The 27485-nt window shown below is 45.0% G+C and overlaps 1 protein-coding gene across 4 annotated transcripts in view; it reads right to left on the bottom strand.

The window, feature by feature from the left end:
• Positions 1 to 27485, bottom strand: part of OSBPL9 (oxysterol binding protein like 9) — a 274510-nt gene that overhangs the window by 147148 nt on the left and 99877 nt on the right. The window contains exon 1 of one of the 4 annotated variants that reach the window (XM_063939547.1): positions 23533 to 23684. The exons of the other annotated variants lie outside the window; for them this stretch is intronic. Within the exon in view, the coding sequence (XP_063795617.1) occupies positions 23533 to 23556 (24 nt within the window). The 5' untranslated portion in view covers positions 23557 to 23684. Of the gene's footprint in view, positions 1 to 23532; positions 23685 to 27485 lie in introns of those variants that run through there. 4 annotated transcript variants of the gene reach the window in all.

Genomic DNA, 27485 nt, shown 5'->3' on the forward strand with positions numbered 1-27485 from the left:
TCCTGAATTCCGAATCTGCGTCCCTCTAGAAGGTGAGAACTCTGCAGCCACCACAGGAGTGACACCCTGGCCCTGGGGGACAGGGTGATAAACCGATGCATCTGAAGATGTGATCCGGACCACTTGTCCAGTAAGTCCCATTGGAAGGTCCTCGCATGGAACCTGCCGAAGGGAATGGCCTCGTATGATGCCACCATCCTTCCCAGGACTCGACTGCAGTGATGCACTGACACCTGTTTTGGTTTTAATAGATTCCTGACCAGTGTCATGAGCTCCTGAGCTCTCTCTATCGGGAGATAAACCCTTTTTCTGGTCTGTGTCCAGAATCATGCCCAGGAAAGGTAGACGAGTCGTAGGAATCAACTGCGACTTTGGAATATTTAGAATCCAGCCGTGTTTCCGTAACACTTCCAGAGAACGTGCTACGCTGATCAGCAACTGCTCTCTTGACCTCGCTTTTATGAGGAGATCGTCCAAGTATGGGATAATTGTGATCCCTTGCTTCCGCAGGAGCACCATCATTTCCGCCATTACCTTGGTGAATATTCTCGGGGCCGTGGAGACCAAACGGCAACGTCTGAAATTGGTAATGACAATCTTGTACCGCAATTCTGAGGTACGCCTGATGAGGTGGATAAATGGGGACATGAAGGTATGCATCCTGTATGTCCAGAGACACCATAAAATCTCCCCCTTTCAGGCTTGCGATGAACGCTCTTAGCGATTCCATCTTGAACTTGAACCTTTTCAGGTATATGTTCAGGGATTTTAAATTCAATATGGGTCTGACCGAACCGTCCGGTTTCGGGACTGCAACATGGTCGAATAATAACCCCCTCCTTGTTGAAGGAGGGTAACCTTGACCACCACCTGTTGAAGATACAATTTGTGAATTGCAGTTAACACTATTTCCCTCTCGTGGGGGGAAGCCGGCAGGGCCGTCAATGAGGGAGCATCTCCTCAAAGTCCAGCTTGTATCCCTGAGACATAATATCTATTGCCCAGGGATCCAACAGGGAGTGAACCCACTTGTGGCTGAAATTACGAAGACGTGCCCCCGCCAGGCCTAGCTCCGCCTGTGGAGCCCCAGCGACATGCGGTGGATTTTGTAGAGGCCTGGGAGGACTTCAGTTCCTGGGAACTAGCTGTGTTGTGCAGCTTCTTTCCTCTGCCCCTGCCTCTGGCAAGAAAGGACGCACCTCGGACTTTCTTGTTTCTTTGTGTTCGAAAGGCTGCATTTGATAATGTCGTGCTTTCCTAGGCTGTGCAGGAATATAAGGCAAAAGATCAGAATTACCAGCTATAGCTGTGGAGACCAGGTCCGAGATCCCTACTCCACACAATCATCAGCCTTCCATATGCCTCTTAAGTCGGCATCACCTGTCCTTTGCATATTCTACAGGGCACGTCAAGCAGAAATCGACAAAGCGTTGACTCTAGAACCCAGTAGACTAATGTCTCTTTGGGCATGTTTAATATATATATATATATATATATATATATATATATATATATATATAGAGAGAGAGAGAGAGAGAGAGAGGACGAGCGGTGCGGCACTCCATTGATTGACACAGAGACTAAGGTATAAATGCAACGTTTCAATGCCCGTATTTATTGTGGCATTTTCGTCAGGATATACATGTAAAAAAAATAAGAATTTACTTACCGATAATTCTATTTCTCGTAGTCAGTAGTGGATGCTGGGGACTCCGTAAGGACCATGGGGAATAGCGGCTCCGCAGGAGACTGGGCACATCTAAAGAAAGCTTTAGGACTATCTGGTGTGCACTGGCTCCTCCCCCTATGACCCTCCTCCAAGCCTCAGTTAGGATACTGTGCCCGGACGAGCGTACACAATAAGGAAGGATTTTGAATCCCGGGTAAGACTCATACCAGCCACACCAATCACACTGTACAACTTGTGATCTGAAACCAGTTAACAGCATGATAACAGAGGAGCCTCTAGAAAAGATGGCTCACTACAGCAATAACCCGATTTTTTGGTAACAATAACTATGTACCAGTATTGCAGACAATCCGCACTTGGGATGGGCGCCCAGCATCCACTACGGACTACGAGAAATAGAATTATCGGTAAGTAAATTCTTATTTTCTCTAACGTCCTAAGTGGATGCTGGGGACTCCGTAAGGACCATGGGGATTATACCAAAGCTCCCAAACGGGCGGGAGAGTGCGGATGACTCTGCAGCACCAATTGAGAGAACTCCAGGTCCTCCTCAGCCAGGGTATCAATTTTGTAGAATTTTACAAATGTATTTGCTCCTGACCAAGTAGCTGCTCGGCAAAGTTGTAAAGCCGAGACCCCTCGGGCAGCCGCCCAAGATGAGCCCACCTTCCTTGTGGAGTGGGCATTTACAGATTTTTGGCTGTGGCAGGCCTGCCACAGAATGTGCAAGCTGAATTGTACTACAAATCCAACGAGCAATAGTCTGCTTAGAAGCAGGAGCACCCAGCTTGTTGGGTGCATACAGGATAAACAGCGAGTCAGATTTTCTGACTCCAGCCGTCCTGGAAACATATATTTTCAGGGCCCTGACAACGTCTAGCAACTTGGAGTCCTCCAAGTCCCTAGTAGCCGCAGGCACCACAATAGGTTGGTTCAGGTGAAACGCTGAAACCACCTTAGGGAGAAACTGAGGACGAGTCCTCAATTCCGCCCTGTCCGAATGGAAAATCAGATAAGGGCTTTTACAGGATAAAGCCGCCAATTCTGACACGCGCCTGGCCCAGGCCAGGGCCAACAGCATGACCACTTTCCATGTGAGATATTTTAACTCCACAGATTTAAGTGGTTCAAACCAATGTGACTTTTGGAACCCCAAAAAACTACATTGAGATCCCAAAGTGCCACTGGAGGCACAAAAGGAGGCTGTATATGCAGTACCCCTTTTACAAACGTCTGAACTTCAGGGACTGAAGCTAGTTCTTTTTGGAAGAAAATTGACAGGGCCGAAATTTGAACCTTAATGGACCCCAATTTCAGGCCCATAGACACTCCTGTTTGCAGGAAATGTAGGAATCGACCCAGTTGAATTTCCTCCGTCGGGCCTTACTGGCCTCGCACCACGCAACATATTTTCGCCAAATGCGGTGATAATGTTTTGCGGTTACATCCTTCCTGGCTTTGATCAGGATAGGGATGACTTCATCCGGAATGCCTTTTTTCCTTCAGGATCCGGTGTTCAACCGCCATGCCGTCAAACGCAGCCGCGGTAAGTCTTGGAACAGACAGGGTCCTTGTTGGAGCAGGTCCCTTCTTAGAGGTAGAGGCCACGGATCCTCCGTGAGCATCTCTTGAAGTTCCGGTTACCAAGTCCTTCTTGGCCAATCCGGAGCCACGAATATAGTGCTTACTCCTCTCCATCTTATCAATCTCAGTACCTTGGGTATGAGAGGCAGAGGAGGGAACACATACACTGACTGGTACACCCACGGTGTTACCAGAGCGTCTACAGCTATTGCCTGAGGGTCCCTTGACCTGGCGCAATACCTGTCGAGTTTTTCCCAACGGTTTATAATCATGTGGAAGACTTCTGGGTGAAGTCCCCACTCTCCCGGGTGGAGGTCGTGCTGAGGAAGTCTGCTTCCCAGTTGTCCACTCCCGGAATGAATACTGCTGACAGTGCTATCACATGATTTTCCGCCCAGCGAAGAATCCTTGCAGCTTCTGCCATTGCCCTCCTGCTTCTTGTGCCACCCTGTCTGTTTACGTGGGTGACTGCCGTGATGTTGTCCGACTGGATCAACACCGGCTGACCTTGAAGCAGAGGTCTTGCTAAGCTTAGAGCATTTTAAATGGCCCTTAGCTTCAGAATATTTATGTGAAGTGATGTCTCCAGGCTTGACCATAAGCCCTGGATATTCCTTCCCTGTGTGACTGCTCCCCAGCCTCGCAGGCTGGCATCCGTGGTCACCAGGACCCAGTCCTGAATGCCGAATCTGCGGCCCTCTAGAAGATGAGCACTCTGCAACCACCACAGGAGGGACACCCTTGTCCTTGGTGACAGGGTTATCCGCTGATGCATCTGAAGATGCGACCCGGACCATTTGTCCAGCAGGTCCCACTGGAAAGTTCTTGCGTGGAATCTGCCGAATGGGATTGCTTCGTAGGAAGCCACCATTTTACCCAGAACCCTTGTGCATTGATGCACTGAGACTTGGCTCGGTTTTAGGAGGTTCCTGACTAGCTCGGATAACTCCCTGTCTTTCCCCTCCGGGAGAAACACCTTTTTCTGGACTGTGTCCAGGATCATCCCTAGGAACCGAAGACAAGTCGTCGGAACCAGCTGCGATTTTGGAATATTGAGAATCCAATCGTGCTGCCGCAACACTACCTGAGATAGTGCTACACCGACCTCCAACTGTTCCCTGGATCTTACCCTTATCAGGGAATCGTCCAAGTAAGGGATAACTAAAATTCCCTTCCTTCGAAGGAATATCATCATTTCGGCCATTACCTTGGTAAAGACCCGGGGTGCCGTGGACCATCCATACGGCAGCGTCTGAACTGATAGTGACAGTTCTGTACCATAAACCTGAGGTACCCTTGGTGAGAAGGGTAAATTTTGACATGAAGGTAAGCATCCTTGATGTCCCGAGACATCATGTAGTCCCCTTCTTCCAGGTTCGCAATCACTGCTCTGAGTGACTCAATCTTGAATTTGAACCTCTGTATGTAAGTGTTCAAAGATTTTAGATTTAGAATTGGTCTCACCGAGCCGTCCGGCTTCGGTACCACAACAGTGTGGAATAATACCCCGTTCCCTGTTGCAGGAGGGGTACCTTGATTATCACCTGCTGGGAATACAGCTTGTGAATGGCTTCCAAAACTGTCTCCCTGTCAGAAGGAGACATCGGTAAAGCCGACTTTAGGAAAACGGCGAGGGGGAGACGTCTCGAATTCTAATTTGTACCCCTGAGATATCACCTGAAGGATCCAGGGGTCTACTTGCGAGTGAGCCCACTGCGCGCTGAAATTCATTGAGACGGGCCCCCCACCGTGCCTGATTCTGCTTGTAAAGCCCCAGCGTCATACTGAGGGCTTGGCAGAGGCGGGAGAGGGTTTCTGTTCCTGGGAACTGGCTGATTTCTGCAGCCTTTTTCCTCTCCCTCTGTCACGGGGCAGAAATGAGGAACATTTTGCCCGCTTGTCCACGAAAAGACTGCGCCTGATAATACGGCGTCTTCTCATGTTGAGAGGCGACCTGGGGTACAAACGTGGATTTCCCAGCTGTTGCCGTGGCCACCAGGTCTGAAAGACCGACACCAAATAACTCCTCCCCTTATTAAGGCAATACTTCCAAATGCCGTTTGGAATACGCATCACCTGACCACTGACGTGTCCATAACCCTCTACTGGTAGAAATGGACAACGCACTTAGACTTGATGCCAGTCTGCAAATATTCCGCTGTGCATCACGCATATATAGAAATGCATCTTTTAAATGCTCTATAGGCAAAAATATACTGTCCCTATCTAGGGTATCAATATTTTCAGTCAGGGAATCCGACCACGCCAACCCAGCACTGCACATCCAGGCTGAGGCGATTGCTGGTCGCAGTATAACACCAGTATGTGTGTAAATACATTTTAGGATACCCTCCTGCTTTCTATCAGCAGGATCCTTAAGGGCGGCCATCTCAGGAGAGGGTAGAGCCCTTACAAGCGTGTGAGCGCTTTATCCACCCTAGGGGGTGTTTCCCAACGCACCCTAACCTCTGGCGGGAAAGGATATAATGCCAATAACATTTTAGAAATTATCAGTTGTTATCGGGGGAAAACCACGCATCATCACACACCTCATTTAATTTCTCAGATTCAGGAAAACTACAGGTAGTTTTTCCTCACCGAACATAATACCCCTTTTTGGTGGTACTCGTATTATCAGAAATGTGTAAAACATTTTTCATTGCCTCAATCATGTAACGTGTGGCCCTACTGGAAGTCACATTTGTCTCTTCACCGTCGACACTGGAGTCAGTATCCGTGTCGGCGTCTATATCTGCCATCTGAGGTAACGGGCGCTTTAGAGCCCCTGACGGCCTATGAGACGTCTGGACAGGCACAAGCTGAGTAGCCGGCTGTCTCATGTCAACCACTGTCTTTTATACAGAGCTGACACTGTCACGTAATTCCTTCCAACAGTTCATCCACTCAGGTGTCGACCGCCTAGGGGGTGACATCACTATTACAGGCAATCTGCTCCGTCTCCACATCATTTTTCTCCTCATACATGTCGGCACAAACGTACCGACATACAGCACACACACAGGGAATGCTCTGATAGAGGACAGGACCCCACTAGCCTTTTGGAGAGACTGAGGGAGAGTTTGCCAGCACACACCGAAGCGCTATATATATACAGGGATAACCTTATATAAGTGTTTTTCCCCTTATAGCTGCTGTATTGTTAATACTGCGCCTAATTAGTGCCCCCCTCTCTTTTTTAACCCTTTCTGTAGTGTAGTGACTGCAGGGGAGAGCCAGGGGAGCTTCCCTCCAACTGAGCTGTGAGGGAAAATGGCGCCAGTGTGCTGAGGAGATAGGCTCCGCCCCTTTTTCGCGGACTTTTCTCCTGCTTTTTTATGGATTCTGGCAGGGGTTAAAATTCATCCATATAGCCCTGGGGGCTATATGTGATGTATTTTCGCCAGCCAAGGTGTTTTTATTGCTGCTCAGGGCGCCCCCCCCTAGCGCCCTGCACCCTCAGTGACCGAAGTGTGAAGTGTGCTGAGGAGCAATGGCGCACAGCTGCAGTGCTGTGCGCTACCTTGGTGAAGACAGGATGTCTTCTGCCGCCGATTTTCCGGACCTCTTCTGTCTTCTGGCTCTGCAAGGGGGCCGGCGGCGCGGCTCTGGGACCCATCCATGGCTGGGCCTGTGATCGTCCCTCTGGAGCTAATGTCCAGTAGCCTAAGAAGCCCAATCCACTCTGCACGCAGGTGAGTTCGCTTCTTCTCCCCTTAGTCCCTCGATGCAGTGAGCCTGTTGCCAGCAGGTCTCACTGAAAATAAAAAACCTAAACTAAAACTTTCACTAAGAAGCTCAGGAGAGCCCCTAGTGTGCACCCTTCTCATTCGGGCACAGAGATCTAACTGAGGCTTGGAGGAGGGTCATAGGGGGAGGAGCCAGTGCACACCAGATAGTCCTAAAGCTTTCTTTAGATGTGCCCAGTCTCCTGCGGAGCCGCTATTCCCCATGGTCCTTACGGAGTCCCCAGCATCCACTTAGGACGTTAGAGAAATGAACATACCTTATATAGGAGCCACCACCATGTGAAAACGCCAGCCGGTGCGGCGGGACCACCCACCTGTCCGACTCAGCGGAGATTGCGTCATGGCGCTCTGAAAAGACGCGTCTGACTGTGAGTGATTAGGAAAACCCGTCACCATGACAACAAGAGTATACAATGCACGCATCAGCATAGACACATCTCATCTCATAAATAAAAAAGAGACCTTATCTTAAAATGATTAGAGTAAACGAAACAGGACAAATAAGGGAACTGCAATAATGTATCAGTGAACAGATACCAAAGGAAGCAAAATATACAACAAGATGGTAAACAATATAAATGGAAAAAGGCTCTAGTCAAAATGTCGATCTATGCGGCAAGTATATCTATTTAAGTAAGGGCCAAAGTTGCAATGCCAGACTGTTCATTAAGGCCGCCAGGGACTAGAGTACCTAAACGGTGAATCCAGCGTGCCTCGCAATGTAACAATTTAAGACCTCGATTCCCACCCCTAAGGGATGCAGGTATATGATCGATCATCCTATATTTTAATGTGGTCAAATTATGTGAAGCTAAGGCAAAATGCCTCGCCACTGGTTGGTCGCTACTACCAGAAATTAGAGCGGCTTTAATAGCTGAACGATGTGCTGCCATCCGCTCCTTGAATGAGCGTTCAGTTTTGCCTATGTAAGACAAACTACATGGGCAGATAATTTGGTAAACAATAAATTTTGAATTGCACGTGAGTCTGTGTCTAATGGATAATTTTTTGCCAGTATGAGGGTGGTAAAAGGTGTCACCAGGAATAAGGAATTTGCACGTAACACAGGTGCAGCGTATACATCCCAATTTACCTCTGTAAATACTGGGAGCAGGTTCTGTGATATCCGCTTTAACTAGAATGTCACGGATATTACGGCCACGTTTATAGCATGACATAAGATGTGTGTTGGTCAAGTTACAGTCAGGGTCTGATGTGACGATAGGCCACAATTTTTTAGAAATTTTGTTAATGGAGCCACTAGCTGTAGTAAATTGGGTAACCCATGGGAGGACATTTTTATTGTCACAAGGTTTAGGTTCCAATAAAGTTTGTCTATGCATATTAAGTGCCTTATTTTAGGAAAGAAGTAACTGATCGTAATCATACCCCCTGTCAAGAAACTTCTTCATTAGGGAATTCATTTGAAGTTCTGCTTGTTGAATGTCTGATGTAGTACGTCTCACACGGATAAACTGGGAATACGGCAGGCCTGCACTAAGGGGTCTTGGGTGACAGCTATTGTAAGCCAGTAAATTGTTACGGTCCGTGGGTTTGCTAAACAAACTAGTTGACACATAGCCCTCATGTAAGTGTATAGAAACATCAAGATAATTGATTTCAGTGGGACTACAAGCGAACGTGAATTTTACGGGGCTAGGGCCCAAATTATGTTGGTTGATATGGTCAATAAGAACAAGGCTATCACCCTTCCAGAAGATCAACAGATCATCTATGTAACGGCAGAAAAAAATAATCCTATCTGCAATTGAGTCATCTGAAAAAAATACAGATTTTTCAACATCAAACATAAAAATATTAGCGTATGAGGGGGCCACCGCCGCCCCCATCGCACAACCAATTAGCTGTAAATAAAAAGCACCATTATATAGAAAAAAATTCCTATTCAAAATAAATTTGAGTAACATAATCACAAATTCAACGTCAGGACCATTATAAGAACTCTGATTTTCTAGAAAGCGGCTAACTGAAAGTAAACCTAAATCATGAGGAATAACAGTGTACAGATTAGTTACATCAATAGTAAACATTGTCACATCTTGGTCAAGCTTAGGGAGTTCACAAAGTTTCACAAGGAGAGATGTAGTATCAAGCAAGTATCTCGGATGTTGTCTAATAAATGGTTGAAGTAGACTATCAATGTATACTGATGCAGGTTGGGATAGGCTACCACGGGCAGCAATGATGGGTCTGCCCGGGGGATCAATGATGGATTTGTGAATCTTTGGGGTAGTGTAGAATAATGGGACGATGGGAAAAGATGGTAAAAGTGCTTTAGAAAGTGCCTCAGGAATGATATCATGATCCAAAGCATTCTTAAGGATAGTGGCAAGTTCAGTTCTAAAGATGACTGACGGATCCTGTGGAAGAAGGCGGTAAGTGGATGAATCATTCAGATGAACATCAACTTGGGCTTTGTATTTGTCTAGGTCCTGGATTACTAGAGCACCCCCCTTGTCAGCTGGACGGAAAATCAATGACTTGTTGTTAGATAAATTGTCCAATGCTAATTGCTCAGCTTTAGACAAATTAAAGCGGCACGAAGGTAAAGACGACATAGACGACTGGACTTCATCATTAAGGAGACGTATAAATGTCTTAATAGAGGGGTTGAACGATTGGGGTTCAAACGTGCTTCTAGGAGTAAGTTTCAACAATTGTGGAGGAATTACAGCAGCTGGTGACTCCTGTGAGGGAGATGGAGCGGCAGAAGGGCGTTTATGGTAAAATTCTTTAAGCTTCAACAGCCGATGTAATTTATGTTGTTCAACATTCCATTCAAGCGCATTAAATTTTTGCGTCGGGACAAATGAAAGACCCTTTGATAAGACCTCAGTCTCAGTAGTTGTCAAATCATATGAAGATAAGTTGACAATTAAGTTTTGCTGGAGGTTGTTTTTTTTGCGCGGCCCCTGCCTTTTGTTTTGTCCACCCCTTCTGGTGTATTTTCTGCATCGCGGGTGTATCGTGCTCTCGTAGTCACCCCTAAAGGGTCCAGTTGATCACGTTTTCTGCCACGAGGGGCCCGTCGATCATTGTCACTTGCCGAAGAATTAAACTCTGTAGAAGAGTCCTGCTGGTGATCCTGTCGTCTGTTACGTCTAAAGAAAGGTTTACGGTAGTCTTGACCTCTAGCTGGATAGGTCCACTGATACACCGTATTGTTTTCATAATCTGCTTCAACTTTGGTTAATTTGTTCTTTTTAAATTTAATCAGGTCTCGTTTGTAGGTCTGTAGCTGAGTATTTAGTTTGGTATACCATTCACTGTCTGTGTCACTGGTGAGATTAGGTTTATGGATTATCTCAAATGCATCAATTTTATCCTTAGTATTAGCAACCTCTTTAGTGGAGAACTCTATGATCAATAACATTAGGTCAAAGGAGCATTTATTAGTTATTGATATCCACTTACGGCAAAAAGCGGGATCATGTTTCCCAATTGTAGGGCCATTGCGAACACGCAGGCCCCTAGGGATTTTCTTCGCTCTGTAATAGTCGCTTAAGGATAATGCATGATAGTAATAGTCGATCTCACGTCTCTTTAACCTTAATAATTCACGGTATACATCATCCAAGGGTAAAGCCTCAGCTTGTTCTGTGAGGCCACCAGTGACTAGAATGGCGTCAGCTTCTGCTTCAGAATAAGAATAAGAATCACCAATCGGATAAGTGGTGAATGCATGACCACTAGGTTGTGGGTCAGGATTAGACTCAGCCATAACAACAAAAGAGACTAACGAGATGGTAAATAGAAATGCGTGCAGGATAAAAAAATAATCAACAACGTGATTTAAAAACAGTCCATGAGTGAATACACACGGAGATGATACCTGGAATGAAGACTTCAGGGGTGCCCTGACCTGAGATCCGGAAATCCAGAAAACATCAATAGAAGAAGGCAGGGGTCCGGCACAGCCACTTGTAAATAGTATAACATTGGGTGCCCTCACAGAAATAAACAGAGAGGACGAGCGGTGCGGCACTCCAATGATTGACACAGAGACTAAGGTATAAATGCAACGTTTCAATGCCCGTATTTATTGTGGCATTTTCGTCAGGATATACATGTAAAAAAATGAACATACCTTATATAGGAGCCACCACCATGTGAAAACGCCAGCCGGTGCGGCGGGACCACCCACCTGTCCGACTCAGCGGAGATTGCGTCATGGCGCTCTGAAAAGACGCGTCTGACTGTGAGTGATTAGGAAAACCCGTCACCATGACAACAAGAGTATACAATGCACGCATCAGCATAGACACATCTCATAAATAAAAAAGAGACCTTATCTTAAAATGATTAGAGTAAACGAAACAGGACAAATAAGGGAACTGCAATAATGTATCAGTGAACAGATACCAAAGGAAGCAAAATATACAACAAGATGGTAAACAATATAAATGGAAAAAGGCTCTAGTCAAAATGTCGATCTATGCGGCAAGTATATCTATTTAAGTAAGGGCCAAAGTTGCAATGCCAGACTGTTCATTAAGGCCGCCAGGGACTAGAGTACCTAAACGGTGAATCCAGCGTGCCTCGCAATGTAACAATTTAAGACCTCGATTCCCACCCCTAAGGGATGCAGGTATATGATCGATCATCCTATATTTTAATGTGGTCAAATTATGTGAAGCTAAGGCAAAATGCCTCGCCACTGGTTGGTCGCTACTACCAGAAATTAGAGCGGCTTTAATAGCTGAACGATGTGCTGCCATCCGCTCCTTGAATGAGCGTTCAGTTTTGCCTATGTGAGACAAACTACATGGGCAGATAATTTGGAAAACAATAAATTTTGAATTGCACGTGAGTCTGTGTCTAATGGATAATTTTTTGCCAGTATGAGGGTGGTAAAAGGTGTCACCAGGAATAAGGAATTTGCACGTAACACAGGTGCAGCGTATACATCCCAATTTACCTCTGTAAATACTGGGAGCAGGTTCTGTGATATCCGCTTTAACTAGAATGTCACGGATATTACGGCCACGTTTATAGCATGACATAAGATGTGTGTTGGTCAAGTTACAGTCAGGGTCTGATGTGACGATAGGCCACAATTTTTTAGAAATTTTGTTAATGGAGCCACTAGCTGTAGTAAATTGGGTAACCCATGGGAGGACATTTTTATTGTCACAAGGTTTAGGTTCCAATAAAGTTTGTCTATGCATATTAAGTGCCTTATTTTAGGAAAGAAGTAACTGATCGTAATCATACCCCCTGTCAAGAAACTTCTTCATTAGGGAATTCATTTGAAGTTCTGCTTGTTGAATGTCTGATGTAATACGTCTCACACGGATAAACTGGGAATACGGCAGACCTGCAATAAGGGGTCTTGGGTGACAGCTATTGTAAGCCAGTAAATTGTTACGGTCCGTGGGTTTGCTAAACAAACTAGTTGACACATAGCCCTCATGTAAGTGTATAGAAACATCAAGATAATTGATTTCAGTGGGACTACAAGCGAACGTGAATTTTACGGGGCTAGGGCCCAAATTATGTTGGTTGATATGGTCAATAAGAACAAGGCTATCACCCTTCCAGAAGATCAACAGATCATCTATGTAACGGCAGAAAAAAATAATCCTATCTGCAATTGAGTCATCTGAAAAAAATACAGATTTTTCAACATCAAACATAAAAATATTAGCGTATGAGGGGGCCACCGCCGCCCCCATCGCACAACCAATTAGCTGTAAATAAAAAGCACCATTATATAGAAAAAAAAATAAGGCACTTAATATGCATAGACAAACTTTATTGGAACCTAAACCTTGTGACAATAAAAATGTCCTCCCATGGGTTACCCAATTTACTACAGCTAGTGGCTCCATTAACAAAATTTCTAAAAAATTGTGGCCTATCGTCACATCAGACCCTGACTGTAACTTGACCAACACACATCTTATGTCATGCTATAAACGTGGCCGTAATATCCGTGACATTCTAGTTAAAGCGGATATCACAGAACCTGCTCCCAGTATTTACAGAGGTAAATTGGGATGTATACGCTGCACCTGTGTTACGTGCAAATTCCTTATTCCTGGTGACACCTTTTACCACCCTCATACTGGCAAAAAATTATCCATTAGACACAGACTCACGTGCAATTCAAAATTTATTGTTTACCAAATTATCTGCCCATGTAGTTTGTCTTACATAGGCAAAACTGAACGCTCATTCAAGGAGCGGATGGCAGCACATCGTTCAGCTATTAAAGCCGCTCTAATTTCTGGTAGTAGCGACCAACCAGTGGCGAGGCATTTTGCCTTAGCTTCACATAATTTGACCACATTAAAATATAGGATGATCGATCATATACCTGCATCCCTTAGGGGTGGGAATCGAGGTCTTAAATTGTTACATTGCGAGGCACGCTGGATTCACCGTTTAGGTACTCTAGTCCCTGGCGGCCTTAATGAACAGTCTGGCATTGCAACTTTGGCCCTTACTTAAATAGATATACTTGCCGCATAGATCGACATTTTGACTAGAGCCTTTTTCCATTTATATTGTTTACCATCTTGTTGTATATTTTGCTTCCTTTGGTATCTGTTCACTGATACATTATTGCAGTTCCCTTATTTGTCCTGTTTCGTTTACTCTAATCATTTTAAGATAAGGTCTCTTTTTTATTTATGAGATGTGTCTATGCTGATGCGTGCATTGTATACTCTTGTTGTCATGGTGACGGGTTTTCCTAATCACTCACAGTCAGACGCGTCTTTTCAGAGCGCCATGACGCAATCTCCGCTGAGTCGGACAGGTGGGTGGTCCCGCCGCACCGGCTGGCGTTTTCACATGGTGGTGGCTCCTATATAAGGTATGTTCATTTTTTTACATGTATATCCTGACGAAAATGCCACAATAAATACGGGCATTGAAACGTTGCATTTATACCTTAGTCTCTGTGTCAATCATTGGAGTGCCGCACCGCTCGTCCTCTCTGTTTATTTCTGTGAGGGCACCCAATGTTATACTATTTACAAGTGGCTGTGCCGGACCCCTGCCTATATATATATATATATATATATATATATATATATATATATATATATATATATATATATATATATATATATATATATATATATATATATATATATATATATACACACATACATACACACATATACATATATATATATATATATATATATATATATATACAAAAACAATAACCAATTGCGCTTGGTATAACTTTAAAACACTCAGATTTTAGTATTTCCAGTAGCTGTTCTTCCACGGTGTGGATTCTTATAACTGGTATCACCTGCAAGTATACCCTCACACCAGAGAACACACCCGAACAAAAAGACGGCCAGAATGGCCTAAATTAGATATGATACCAATTTGTTTTTATTAAAAAACATATAGAATTACATAAATTCATATGAACATTTTTTTTACAGATAAAAGGTTCCATATATTCATATAAACATTCTTAAAAGAAAAACATCCAGATACAGTCAATAGGTTTTCTGTTCAAGCCTTTAAAGAACACCCTCACCCTTATAGGTGTATATTCTGTAGGGTGTATTAATGAACTAGATAAGAGACCGTAACGGATTCGACCCAACGCGTTTCGTCAGAACGACTTCATCAGGGGTTTCTGTATGGTATCACAAGCATAAACGCATACGCCTTTAAGGGTATTCAGCTAGTTAATGAACCTGGTTGCAGACTCTTTTCAGTTTTTATGCAGGGTCTGTTAAATTTGAACCTGCAGCCACCAGGAAAGAGACACAAGTCAATTTTGGATGTGGCTGTTACTTGTGTCTCTTTCCTGGTGGCTGCAGGTTCAAATTTAACAGACCCTGCATAAAAACTGAAAAGAGTCTGCAACCAGGTTCATTAACTAGCTGAATACCCTTAAAGGCGTATGCGTTTATGCTTGTGATACCATACAGAAACCCCTGATGAAGTCGTTCTGACGAAACGCGTTGGGTCGAATCCGTTACGGTCTCTTATCTAGTTCATTAATACACCCTACAGAATATACACCTATAAGGGTGAGGGTGTTCTTTAAAGGCTTGAACAGAAAACCTATTGACTGTATCTGGATGTTTTTCTTTTAAGAATGTTTATATGAATATATGGAACCTTTTATCTGTAAAAAAAATGTTCATATGAATTTATGGAATTCTATATGTTTTTTAATAAAAACAAATTGGTATCATATCTAATTTAGGCCATTCTGGCCGTCTTTTTGTTCGGGTGTGTTCTCTGGTGTGAGGGTATACTTGCAGGTGATACCAGTTATAAGAATCCACACCGTGGAAGAACAGCTACTGGAAATACTAAAATCTGAGTGTTTTAAAGTTATACCAAGCGCAATTGGTTATTGTTTTTGTTTATGTTATTCTTTGAAAGTTCACTAACAGGGACTTTCTCCATATTGCTGCTGGTGGGTTGAGCGCGGGGTGGAAGAAATTTTTTTGTATATATATATATATATATATATATATATATATATATATATATATATATATATATATATATATATATATATATATATCTATATATATCTATATATATCTATATATATATCTGTCTATCTTAAGACAGCATCTTTTATATATATATATATATATATATATATATATATATATATATACACACACATACACATACACATACATACTAGGGTCTCAATCTCTGCTGATAAGGTACCTGTCCGCGCTGCTACAACGCTATAAACCCATGCCGACACAATCGCCGGTCTGAGTAGTGTACCAGAATGTGCACGCTATCTGCAGGATTCCTGAGGATAGCTGTTACGTCAGGGCTACCTTTTGGGCAAATGTGACACCCTAGGGGAAGATTCCCATCGTATCCTGGCCCTAGTAGGGAAAGGATACTCCCTGAGAATTCTTTGTGGGAAACTGCAGTCTCTTGTCTGGAGATTCCCGCTCTTTTTCATCATGAGAGGAGGGAAATTTACCTCAGCTTTCTTCCCCTTACACATGTGTACCCTTGTGTCAGGGACAGATGAGTCATCAGTGATATGCAAATCATCTTTATTACAATAATCATATATTGAATACTTTGCATTATCGTAGTCGACACTGGAGTCAGACCCTATGTCGATATCAGTGTCTATTATTTTGGATAGTGAGCATTGAGAGACTCTGAAGGTCTCTGCGATATAGGGACAGACATGGGTAGATTCCCTGTCTGTTGTCTAATCTTTTGTGCAATAAATTCACCTTAGCACTTAATTACACATATCCAAACAGGTGTCGGCGTTGTTGACGGAGACACCCCTCACACACACATTTTCTCCATCTCCTCCTTAGGGGAGCCTTTTACCTCAGACATGTCGACACACACGTACCGACACACCACACACTCAGGGAATGCTCATCTGAAGACAATTCCCCCACAAGGCCCTTTGGAGAGACAGAGAGAGAGTATGCCAGCACACACCCCAGCGCTATTAACCCAGGAATAACACAGTAACTTAATGTTAACCCAGTAGCAGCTGTTTATAATGATTTTTGCGCCTAATTATGTGCCCCCCCTCTCTTTTTACCCTCTTCTACCGTGTATCTGCAGGGGAGAGGCTGGGGAGCTTCCTCTCAGCGGTGCTGTGGAAAAAAAACATGGTGCTGGTGAGTGCTGAGGAAGAAGCCCCGCCCCCTCGACGGCAGGCTTCTGTCCTGCTTAAATATACATTTACTTGGCGGGGGCTCATACATATATACAGTGCCCAACTGTATATATGCTAAACTTTTGCCAAAGAGGTCCCAATTGCTGCCCAGGGCGCCCCCACCTGCGCCCTGCACCCTTACAGTGACCGGAGTATGTGAGGTGTGTGTGGGAGCAATGGCGCACAGCTGCAGTGCTGTGCGCTACCTCAGTGAAGACTGGAGTCTTCTGCCGCCGATTTCGAAGTCTTCTTGCTTCTTATACTCATCCGGCTTCTGTCTTCCGGCTCTGCGAGGGGGACGGCGGCGCGGCTCTGGGATCGGACGACGAGGGTGAGATCCTGTGTACGATCCCTCTGGAGCTAATGGTGTCCAGTAGCCTAAGAAGCAGGACCTATCTTCAGAGAATAGGGTTGCTTCTCTCCCCTCAGTCCCACGATGCAGGGAGTCTGTTGCCAGCAGAGCTCCCTGAAAATAAAAAACCTAACAAAATACTTTCTTACAGCAAGCTCAGGAGAGCTCACTGAACAGCACCCAGCTCGTTCGGGCACAGATTCAAACTGGAGGAGGGACATAGAGGGAGGAGCCAGAGCACACCAGAATCTAAATTCTTTCTTAAAGTGCCTATGTCTCCTGCGGAGCCCGTCTATTCCCCATGGTCCTTACGGAGTCCCCAGCATCCACTAGGACGTTAGAGAAAGTATTTTTTCAGATCAGTGGGATGATCATAACGGCCTCATTCAGATAACTATAAGCAACAACCACCAGACAATGTACAAAAAGCAGAATAACAAATTAAGCAGCAAATGGAGACATTGCGGATTATAGCTGCTGCCTTGGTAGGTCTTCACCCTTTAATAATAGATCTTAGAACAACAAATATAGAATTCTACTCAACCACGCCTTATGCTATAGTGTGTAGTGCTGTGCTTTTCCATACACTGACCTGAAATAAATCATTATATCTCCAGCATCTAGTGTTTCCTGGACTGTGGTAAAGCATCTCCTGAAACACAACCTCCAAGCGTGAGTCAGACATCGGAACGCAGATCATCTATACAGATGTATTATAAAGCTGAATATCTGACTGTGCCCTTTGCTTTGTGGACTGTAGCTCTTGGTCTAGCAGTGAGTGATTCCTGATCCTTACAGATAAAACTAACATGTACCTCCTGCTGATACTGTGTGCACGGTAATTATACCATAAAAGAGGCGTGTAATCCTAAACAATAAAGACTTGGGCTTGTGGAGAACGCAATAATATACGGGGGGATAAATTATGTGCTGCTGCTATATTCGGCTGTGCACCTTTCCATTATTACGGTAGCCAGACATCACTAAATTCCTTTGCACCTCTACAGAAGGTGAGGGAACATTAGCGATGCTGCTGGTTGCAAGGTGACTTCACCCAAAGCATTCCGGGGGCATTTAGCTGAATTTATTTCCCCCAGCAGAGTCAGTTGAGGAAGTATCTGCTCAGTGGTCAGATTCAGAAAGAATCCACGACATGATGCGACACACATCTCGGAATCTGAGAACGTGACCAATGCACTGGAACATACTAGCCATATTCTTGACAGTGCGAACCAGCGACGCAATTTAACAATACAACACACTACCATACACACTAAACGATCCGCTGTACAACGGCGCTATGTATTGTTAAATATTGCATGTTTATACTGCATCGGCCATAAATCATCCCACTGGATATACAGCACATCCAATGGACAACTCAATGAACGACGGCCGGGAACGATGAACGGGACTGCCGGAAACGATGGATCAGGGATACACACTATGTGATGTGTACGATACAGTATATTGCATGATATATTGTATAGTGTTTACACAGCTTTTGACTAAATACGTGGAAGAACAACACATACTGCAATATTGTGGTAGAGTTCTCCTTTATTGCATCTGCTCAAATCTGTTTATTGTAATAATTTGCAACTTTATAATGTAACAAGGACACTGTACATCAGTACACGGCAGGCTACTGCCTCTGCATCAATGTTATCGGGATTATAAAGCTAAACTAAGCCCCAAATCGATTATTAATAAAGTTTTGAAATTTATAAGAAACACAAAAAGAAAAAAAAAAAACATCTGCAATATAAATATGCTTTTATTAATGTAAAGTATATTCTGATCTCGCAAGTTTCTTCAACCCCCTCCAACGTAAAGTTGGCCCGGAAGCTGCCAGCAGAAGCCACATACTGTACGTCTTATATCACAAGGCGACCACAGAGAGCTGCTCCCTGCAATGTCTCCTGGTGTAGTCTGCAGAAATCTTGCCATAGTATAAACAATACAGTACACATCAAACATGCACGACTAAAGTCCCACTACATATACCAATATTTGAACTCCCGATACAATAAATAAATAAATAAATAAATAAATAAATACACACCAAATAAAAGCTGGTGCTTTTCAGGGAGACATTCCTAAATAAACCCTCTCTTGGCTGTCCTCCTACCTTTCTGACCGTTCTTTCTCTGTCTCCTCTCATGACTCCACCTCCCCCTCACTTCCACTATCTGTAGGTGTACCCCAAGGTTCTGTCCTTGGTCCTCTTCTCTTCTCTCTCTATACGTTCTCACTAGGTAAGCTCATTAGTTCTTTTGGTTTCCAATATCATCTCTATGCTGATGACACCCAAATCTATCTTTCCTCTCCAGACCTCTCCCCTGCTCTCCTCACTCGTATCTCCAACTGTGTCTCTGCTACCTCTTCCTGGATGTCCCAGCGCTTTCTTAAACTTAACATGTCTAAGACCGAGCTGATCATCTTCCCTCCCTCCCGTATAACCTCACCTCCTACAATCTCATTATCTATTGATGGCACTACTATCTCCTCTAGCCCCCAAGTGCGCTGTCTTGGAGTAATCCTTGACTCCTTCCTCTCCTTCAAACCACACATTCAGCACCACTCACAAACCTGCCATTTTCATCTAAAAAATATTTCCAGGATCAGACCCTTTCTGACCCAGGATGCTACTAAGACTCTTATCCACTCACTGGTCATCTCCAGGCTGGACTACTGTAATCTCCTCCTGACTGGCATTCCTGACAAATACCTCTCTCCACTCCAATCTATCCTCAATGCTGCTGCCCGGCTCATCTTCCTCACCAAACGCACTACGTCCACCTCTCCTCTCTTACTAGACCTTCACTGGCTCCCCTTCCCTTTCAGAATCCATTTCAAGCTTCTCACACTCGCTTACAAAGCCCTCACCCACTCCTCTCCCATCTACATCTCTGACCTTATCTCCCTTTACACTCCCACCCGGCCTCTTCGCTCTACTAATTCACGCCGACTCTCCTGCCTACGGATTACTTCCTCCCACTCCTACCTCCAAGATTTTTCACGTGCTGCACCACTTCTTTGGAATTCCCTACCTCTCCCCCTCAGACTCTCCACCTCTCTACAAAACTTCAAACGGGCTCTCAAGACCCACTTCTTCACCAAACCCAGCCAAATCTCATCCTAACCCTCTGTTCTACGCTCTCTATGTACCCCATCTGTGTCACCCCTGTCTGTCTACCCCTCCCCTTTAGAATGTAAGCTCTCACGAGCAGGGCCCTCTTCCCTCATGTGCTTATCCTTTCTTACTTTAATAATCTTCCACTGCACCAATTCCATCAGTCTTCTGCCACCTGATACTTATTCCAGTGTCATCTGCTGATGTAGCTATGTTTATTTACCCTGTACTTGTCCTATACTGTTATCAACTGTAAGTTGCTGTTCTCCGGTTTGATTATTTGTTTATGTACTCTGTAATTGGGCGCTGCGGAACCCTTGTGGCGCCATATAAATTAAAGATAATAATAATAATAATAATAATAATAATAATAAACAAACAAACAGATTGCTCTGGCTGTTATTATAAGTGCAGATCACATTAACCATTACATTCCTGCGTTATGGCACAGGATTTCTAACTCATGTAGTGCCATACAGAATACTGAAATCACTGTGTTTTAAAGCACAGGGAGGAATCTTATTGTGTACTTTTCCATATCCTGTTTAGCGAACCAGGTGATCCAGTGCTTCCCTTCACAGGGTTACTCAAGAAAGCAGACAAACATGGAAATCTACAGAAATATACACAAAACTACTAACCTGTCATTGCATACAACAGGGTACACCAAGGGGGGAATTCAATTACTTGCTGGCGCCAGTCCTATTCAATTAGTGGGGTCTACCCCACGTACGAGTCCCGACAGTCCCGTGCACGAGCCCCGCAGATGGACTGAGGTAAAGTCCATGTAAAAAAAAAAAACACAAAAACTAGTTGCTCTCGACCCTTCCCCCCCCCCCCCAACACCACCACCACTACCACAAATAATGACCAGTTTATGTGGAATCGGTGGGTTTACGCGCATGAATCACAATTTTTCAGTGCAGGAAAAAGGATATTTAATTGAATAGCCTTTCCCTGCGCAGCGGAGATTATTGCCGGCAATTAGTCGCGGGGTAGACCCCACGGCTACTTGTCAAAATAGTGTTTTTAACAAAATATTCATAACAACAATCACTTAACAAACAATTAAAAACAATCTGCTCCTACTGTATGTACAAATGAAAAGGTTTATATACATTACAAATATATCTGTATATTGGCTGGTTGGATAAGATGAACTCATGAGACGTATGAGTAACAATGATGCCTGCAGGGATTTTGGTTTCAAAAATGACTATAGATTGTTTGTATCACTGTTTAGTTACACAGACTGGAGCCTGATGTTTATAATTAGCAGCATAAAGTATGTGGTTCATGTCACACTGAAAGCACATTATACAGCCGGTGAATTAAGTCAGTATATCTCCAGATGAGACAAAACGTAAAGAATGGATTAATACAGACCCACTTCCCCTTTCTCAATCCCGTGACTGCAGTTCAGATATTACACAAGACCATGATGTATAAAATCCATTGCTCAAAACCGATACTATCACTACAGATGTGTCCTCATATACTATAGCTTCAGCTGCCACAAACAGCATCTCTCTGCACCCCAGGCCCCGGGAGACTTATACCACTTTTCCACTACTGATGTGGGTCGCAGTCGGGAGCCTGACACAGGAGCTACTTGGTTGCGACCCGCATCAGAGCCCCCGGCATATTGCTGGGTTGGTGACGCTCTGGTGACGCGGCAAGGGCGACGCTGGTAGATCACATGATCTCCCAACGCTGCCCTTCCATACAGTGTAAACGGGAGCAGTGTCGCATCGACATGGCTTTCGTTTACACTACAACCCTACCCGGATCATTCCCATGTCCTACCTAGGTAGCTACCCGGGTAGGATTCCCGGGTCACTTGATCCGGCTTTTTGCAGAGGGACCCTTTTCCACTAGCAAAAAACACGGGTAAAAGTGCACCCCGTGCATTTACCCGTGTTTTTTTAGCTAGTGGAAAAGGGGTATTAGCCGCGCTGAGTGTCTCAATCGCACAAATAAAACAACTGGAAGTGACAAAACTATATTGCTACATTGCACTGATTTATTGTGGCAGGAGATTTGTACATCTATGTGCGACTGAGTCTGTATCTGTGTACCAAGTTCTATGATACAGCGGAGACACTAAGTTCCATTGTGCTTCTTCTGTGTTTAAAACTTAAGGTGGGTACACACTTAGCGATAAAGTAAACGTCACTCATTTTGACCCTTCCAGGGTGACGACGTTTACTTTATCGCTAAGCGTGGATGCCGCCGCCGAGCAATGCGCGGCCCCACAGGTCGTTAACGACCCTCGTGTCGGCCGTGCATGCAACTCAATTTGGACTCATCGTCCAAAACTGCACGCTCCGGACGGTTGTGGTATGACGTCACTGCGCGAGATCATTAATGATATTTCACGGTGTGTATGCCCGCCGTCGGTTGGCTCAGCCCGGGAGGGGAAACACTAGGCAACGTCGCTCATCGAGCACATCGCCTAGTGTGTATGCACCTTAATTCCTGCGCTGTTTATGTCACAGCCCAGTGTCCATAGTAGACTGAGTGGTGTTTTGCAGCGCCTGCGACGCAAATAAGAAAAGGTCATTACTCCGCTTGGCGGGGCTCAGTTGCGGCGGGCGTATTATCATGCCATATGGCGTATTGAGGCTGGGTGTATTAGGACACATCTGTATCTACACGTCATTCACTACACAAGGCGAAAACATAGGAATTCCTGTACGATTTCATATAGCTTGTCCTCATATAAACCTTTCCTGCCAACTATAACCAAACAGGCATGACAGGAAAACAAGTTTTACACTAAATTCTTATATAGTAAACTAATCTAAACATATCCACAGGAAAACAAACAATGTATTCTAGAAGAGGCGTATTCACCATGCGGCCGTACAGCGGCTGTGGAACTACACATCCCAGTGCGGAAAACTCCTGCTGTAGAATAATGGTTCCCTAGCTGAAACCTGGCAGAATCTGGATTCTGACGCGAGACAAAACAAAACCTATGGCAAATACAGTTAAAAGTGAGATCTGCAATCCACTGTAATGCTGTAACTCTCCGCGGCTGGTGTAAAGCCCTTTCCCCAACATGAGAGCCCTTTATAACATACCGTGCAGGAGAACACAGAAGAAAGAAAATGGTCTAAGTACCCCGCATTTGAATAACACCCCTTTACCTAAATAAATACCCCCCACGTCCCATCCCCTAAGTACAAATTGTATTATACGTGCTGGAAGCACTTTAGATACTGTGTCCCGTGCCCCTGTGGAACAAAAAACGTATAGCAATCACTGCACACAGAGAAACCATGTTTCTGCCTTACTGTTCCCAGCTGACATAATAACAATGAGAGGACAATGACGTCTGGCATTACTTACACTGCTGCATCCCTCCACGGCCATTGTGATTACACTGCCCTGAGCACAGACAACAGGACAGTCCTCAGGAGCGACATGCTTGCTTTTCACTTACAAACTGAAAGCATGAAAGCATCCAGCTACTTCCTCTGCTCTCCCACCGACCAGCAGCTGCTCACCCCATACTGACAGTCTATTGGCTGAGTGCAGACTACATAGCAAAAAGGCCTGTGCTCATTGGCTTCTCATTGTCACATGACCCTGTGTACGGGTTAGCAATACACTGGGGAACTTGCCAGGTCTGATTCACATCAGGCTCAGTCTATCAGATACACTTTCAGACACATTAACTCCATTGTACACAGCAGGGGTAATGCGCTGGGCGAATCACTGTCTATTGTTACCTGCATACCTTCATAATGAAATAAAGCAAGCTAAATCAGAAGCACTAAGGAGGGTGACAGTGGCCAAGGCTTAATATACAAATGATAGCAAACGACAATCCGTGTGTGACCCACTACAGCGGTCATACCTCCTGAACTCAGTGACTACAACTCTCGTATTGATAAAAACAATTACAGACATGACCCTTTGCGACTTGGGGGCACACATTGTTTTGTCCTTTTTTTAAATTGTTAAATGCCATGTTCATTTATTCACTTTCAAACATAATGACGCCTGCACAGGAAGCCTGCTTTCCGTGGGGGAGTGGCAGTCTGACAGAGATTGGAAGAACCCGTAGGTAAAATGCAAGTCACACATCCCCCCGCACTCTGAGTGCTCCTGGTGGATTCAGTATGCTTTACCGGCTGTCCATATCCCGACAGCAGCATCCCGCCCACCAGAACGCCGTCAGCGGGGCGAGCGCTAAGAATCTCCTTGCGGGCTCGCTGCGCTTGCCACAGACTATTCCCACTGTATGGGTGCCGTGGACACCCACAAGTGGGAATAGCCCTGCTGCGCCGGAATTCCGGTGCCGGTATCCTAACCAGCGGGATCCCAAAAGCCGGCAAATGAAACGCATCCCGTTCCGGTTATGCACACAGAACCCATGACTCTACCCCATACCGGCCTATACTCCTGAAAATTACAGGAGACTCACAATTTTTTGGGTAGTCCCCAGCACCCACGGAAGTTTAGTCAGATCTATTGCATCCCACCCGTTTCCTAGTGAAGCAAGCAGGATAAGGAGATTATACCCGGTATTTGCAGCAGCCTGTAGAGGATGTAGGGCTAAATAATCCGCAATTCGCCGCATTTTGCCATGTCAGGTGCGGGGCCTAGTGAAGTAGCAAATTAAGTAAGTATGCTCTACCTACGCTGCAGTGCGCCGGCCACACTGAAAGCGCCGGGGGTACAGCCACATGCACGCCCATTAAGACTATTCACAGGTATGAAACCCAGCCCTATAAGCACAGGCTGTGAGAGCAGTTCATCCGGGTTGGGTATGGGTGACAGGCGGTATCCGGTAACCACACCGATGCTGGGATCCCAGTGTTTAGACTGCCGGCGGGTGGGGGCAAGCGCAACCAAGCCCATTGCGGGCTCAGTGGCTCCCTGCGCAATAATTTATATATAGCAAAGTACTGATGTGCAGGACCCATTCTGCGCAAACAAACGGACCTGCGATGTAGGACGCAGTCCGACAAAATATTGTCCGTGAGTGACAGTCTGAGATGCTGTTTCAGTATGTGTGTGTGGGGGGGGGGCGCGGTGAGGACTCCATTAGTGAAGAGGGAGGGAGGAGACCAGGATCTCAATCACTGGACGCAGATTACCTGCCTTCTGCGGCTGGCGGCATGCATGCCCCCGTGGATCAGCAATTCGATGCCTGTGTACTAGGACGCAGGTCGGATCCCTACTGCAGTAGGAGGAGTCAACTTTTTATAGACGCCTCCATATTGCAAAAGGTGCCCAGGAGATGTTTAAGACAAAGAAGCAGAATATTATGCAGCGGCCGAGTCACCTGATCTCACCACGATCCAGCATGCATTTCACTTGCTGAAGACAACACTAAAGGCAGAAAGAGCCATAAACAAACACAACGGAAGGCGTCTGCAGTAAAGGCCTGGCAAAGCATACCAAAGGAGGAAACCCAGCATTTGGTGATGTCCATGGGTTCAAGACTTTAAGCAGGTATTGCTTGTTAAGGATTCTCGACAAAAGTATTAAATATGAACATTTTATTTCCGATTATTTAGTGTCCAATTACATATAAGCCTCTAAAAAACAGGGGCCCATGTATAAAAATGGTTGCAATTCCTAAACGTTTCATACAATATTCTTGAATTAAAACTGAAAGCCTACACTTCAATTGAATCTCAATTGTGTAATTTCAAATCAATTGTGGTGGCTTACAGAGCCAAAATGAGAAAATTAGGAAAATGGTGTGTATCCATTTGCTGCAGGGGCCTAAAGGATTAGCACAAACAATGCAGCGCATGCTGAGACATTGTCCTGATTGGCTACCGCAGGCACAACTCCTCCTAGGTGAGTCAATGATGGTTGCTAGGAGACAGGCAGCAATGCTAGACAGGGAATACATATGTATTCCTGGCAGACTGGATGCCGGCTGTCCGTATCCTGACAGCGGCATCCCGCCCCGCCAGAATGCCGGCAGCAGGGTGAGCGCTACGAGTCCCCTTGAGAGCTCGCTGCGCAAGCCACGCAGCAGGCACGGTGGGATCTATTCCATGTAGCTGAAAAACAACAAAATCCTGTGTCCCACAGCAATGCTTTCAAGGAGCAGATTCCTGCCACGGACCACAGCCTTTTTGAAAATCTTTAATGTGTTTGCCCTAAATAGGGTGACACTTATCACTTATCAATGTGCCAATGAAAGCAGATCCTATATCATCATCAGACGACGACGACCTACATGACGACCCAATGAATTGCAAGACTACCTGTTCACCTGGTACGTCTGCCGCCTGCCTCGACCACGTCCCTGGAGATGCACTGTCTGCTGCCTGCCCTGACCTTGGCTACGTCCCTGGAGATGCACTGTCTTCTGCCTGCACCGACCATAGCTACTATAGATACGGATTCTTTTGCCGAAATATGGTATGCTCACTTAAAATAAAGTTTAAAAATAAAGAACTGGTGATGTTGCCCATAGCAACCAATCAGATTTTATTTATTATCTTCTAGAACAGAGGTTCTCAAACTCGGTCCTCGGGGGCCCACACAGTGCATGTTTTGCAGGTCTCCTCACAGAATCGCAAGTGAAATAATTAGCTCCACCTGTGGACCTTTTAAAATGTGTCAGTGAGTAATTAATACACCTGTGCACCTGCTGGGTTACCTGCAAAACATGCACTGTGTGGGCTCCCGAGGACCGAGTTTGAGAACCTCTGTTCTAGAAGCAGCTAGATAAATGTTAAGAAGAATCTGATTGTTTGGTATGGGCAACATCACCAGTTCTAAAAAACTGCGTTGGGGTAAATAGGATTTTAATACCTACCGGTAAATCCTTTTCTCTTAGTCCGTAGAGGATGCTGGGGTCACATCAAGAACCATGGGGTATAGACGGGATCCGCAGGAGACATGGGCACTTTAAGACTTTGAATGGGTGTGAACTGGCTCCTCCCTCTATGCCCCTTCTCCAGACTCCAGTTATAGGAACTGTGCCCAGGGAGACGGACACTTCGAGGAAAGGATTTCATTTTTTTAACTAAGGTGAGATACATACCAGCTCACACCTCAAGCACGCCGTATAACATGGCATTCAACACAACGCAAGTCAACAGCATGAACAACATCAGCAACAGGCTGACTATAAACGTAACACAACATGTGGGTAACCACAACTAATAACTGCAGATACAGTACGAACTGGGACGGGCGCCCAGCATCCTCTACGGACTAAGAGAAAAGGATTTACTGGTAGGTATTAAAATCCTATTTTCTCATACGTCCTAGAGGATGATGGGGTCACATCAAGAACCATGGGGTTATACCAAAGCTCTAGAACG

Source organism: Pseudophryne corroboree, chromosome 9, assembly GCF_028390025.1.
Source record: "Pseudophryne corroboree isolate aPseCor3 chromosome 9, aPseCor3.hap2, whole genome shotgun sequence".
NCBI lineage: Eukaryota > Metazoa > Chordata > Amphibia > Anura > Myobatrachidae > Pseudophryne > Pseudophryne corroboree.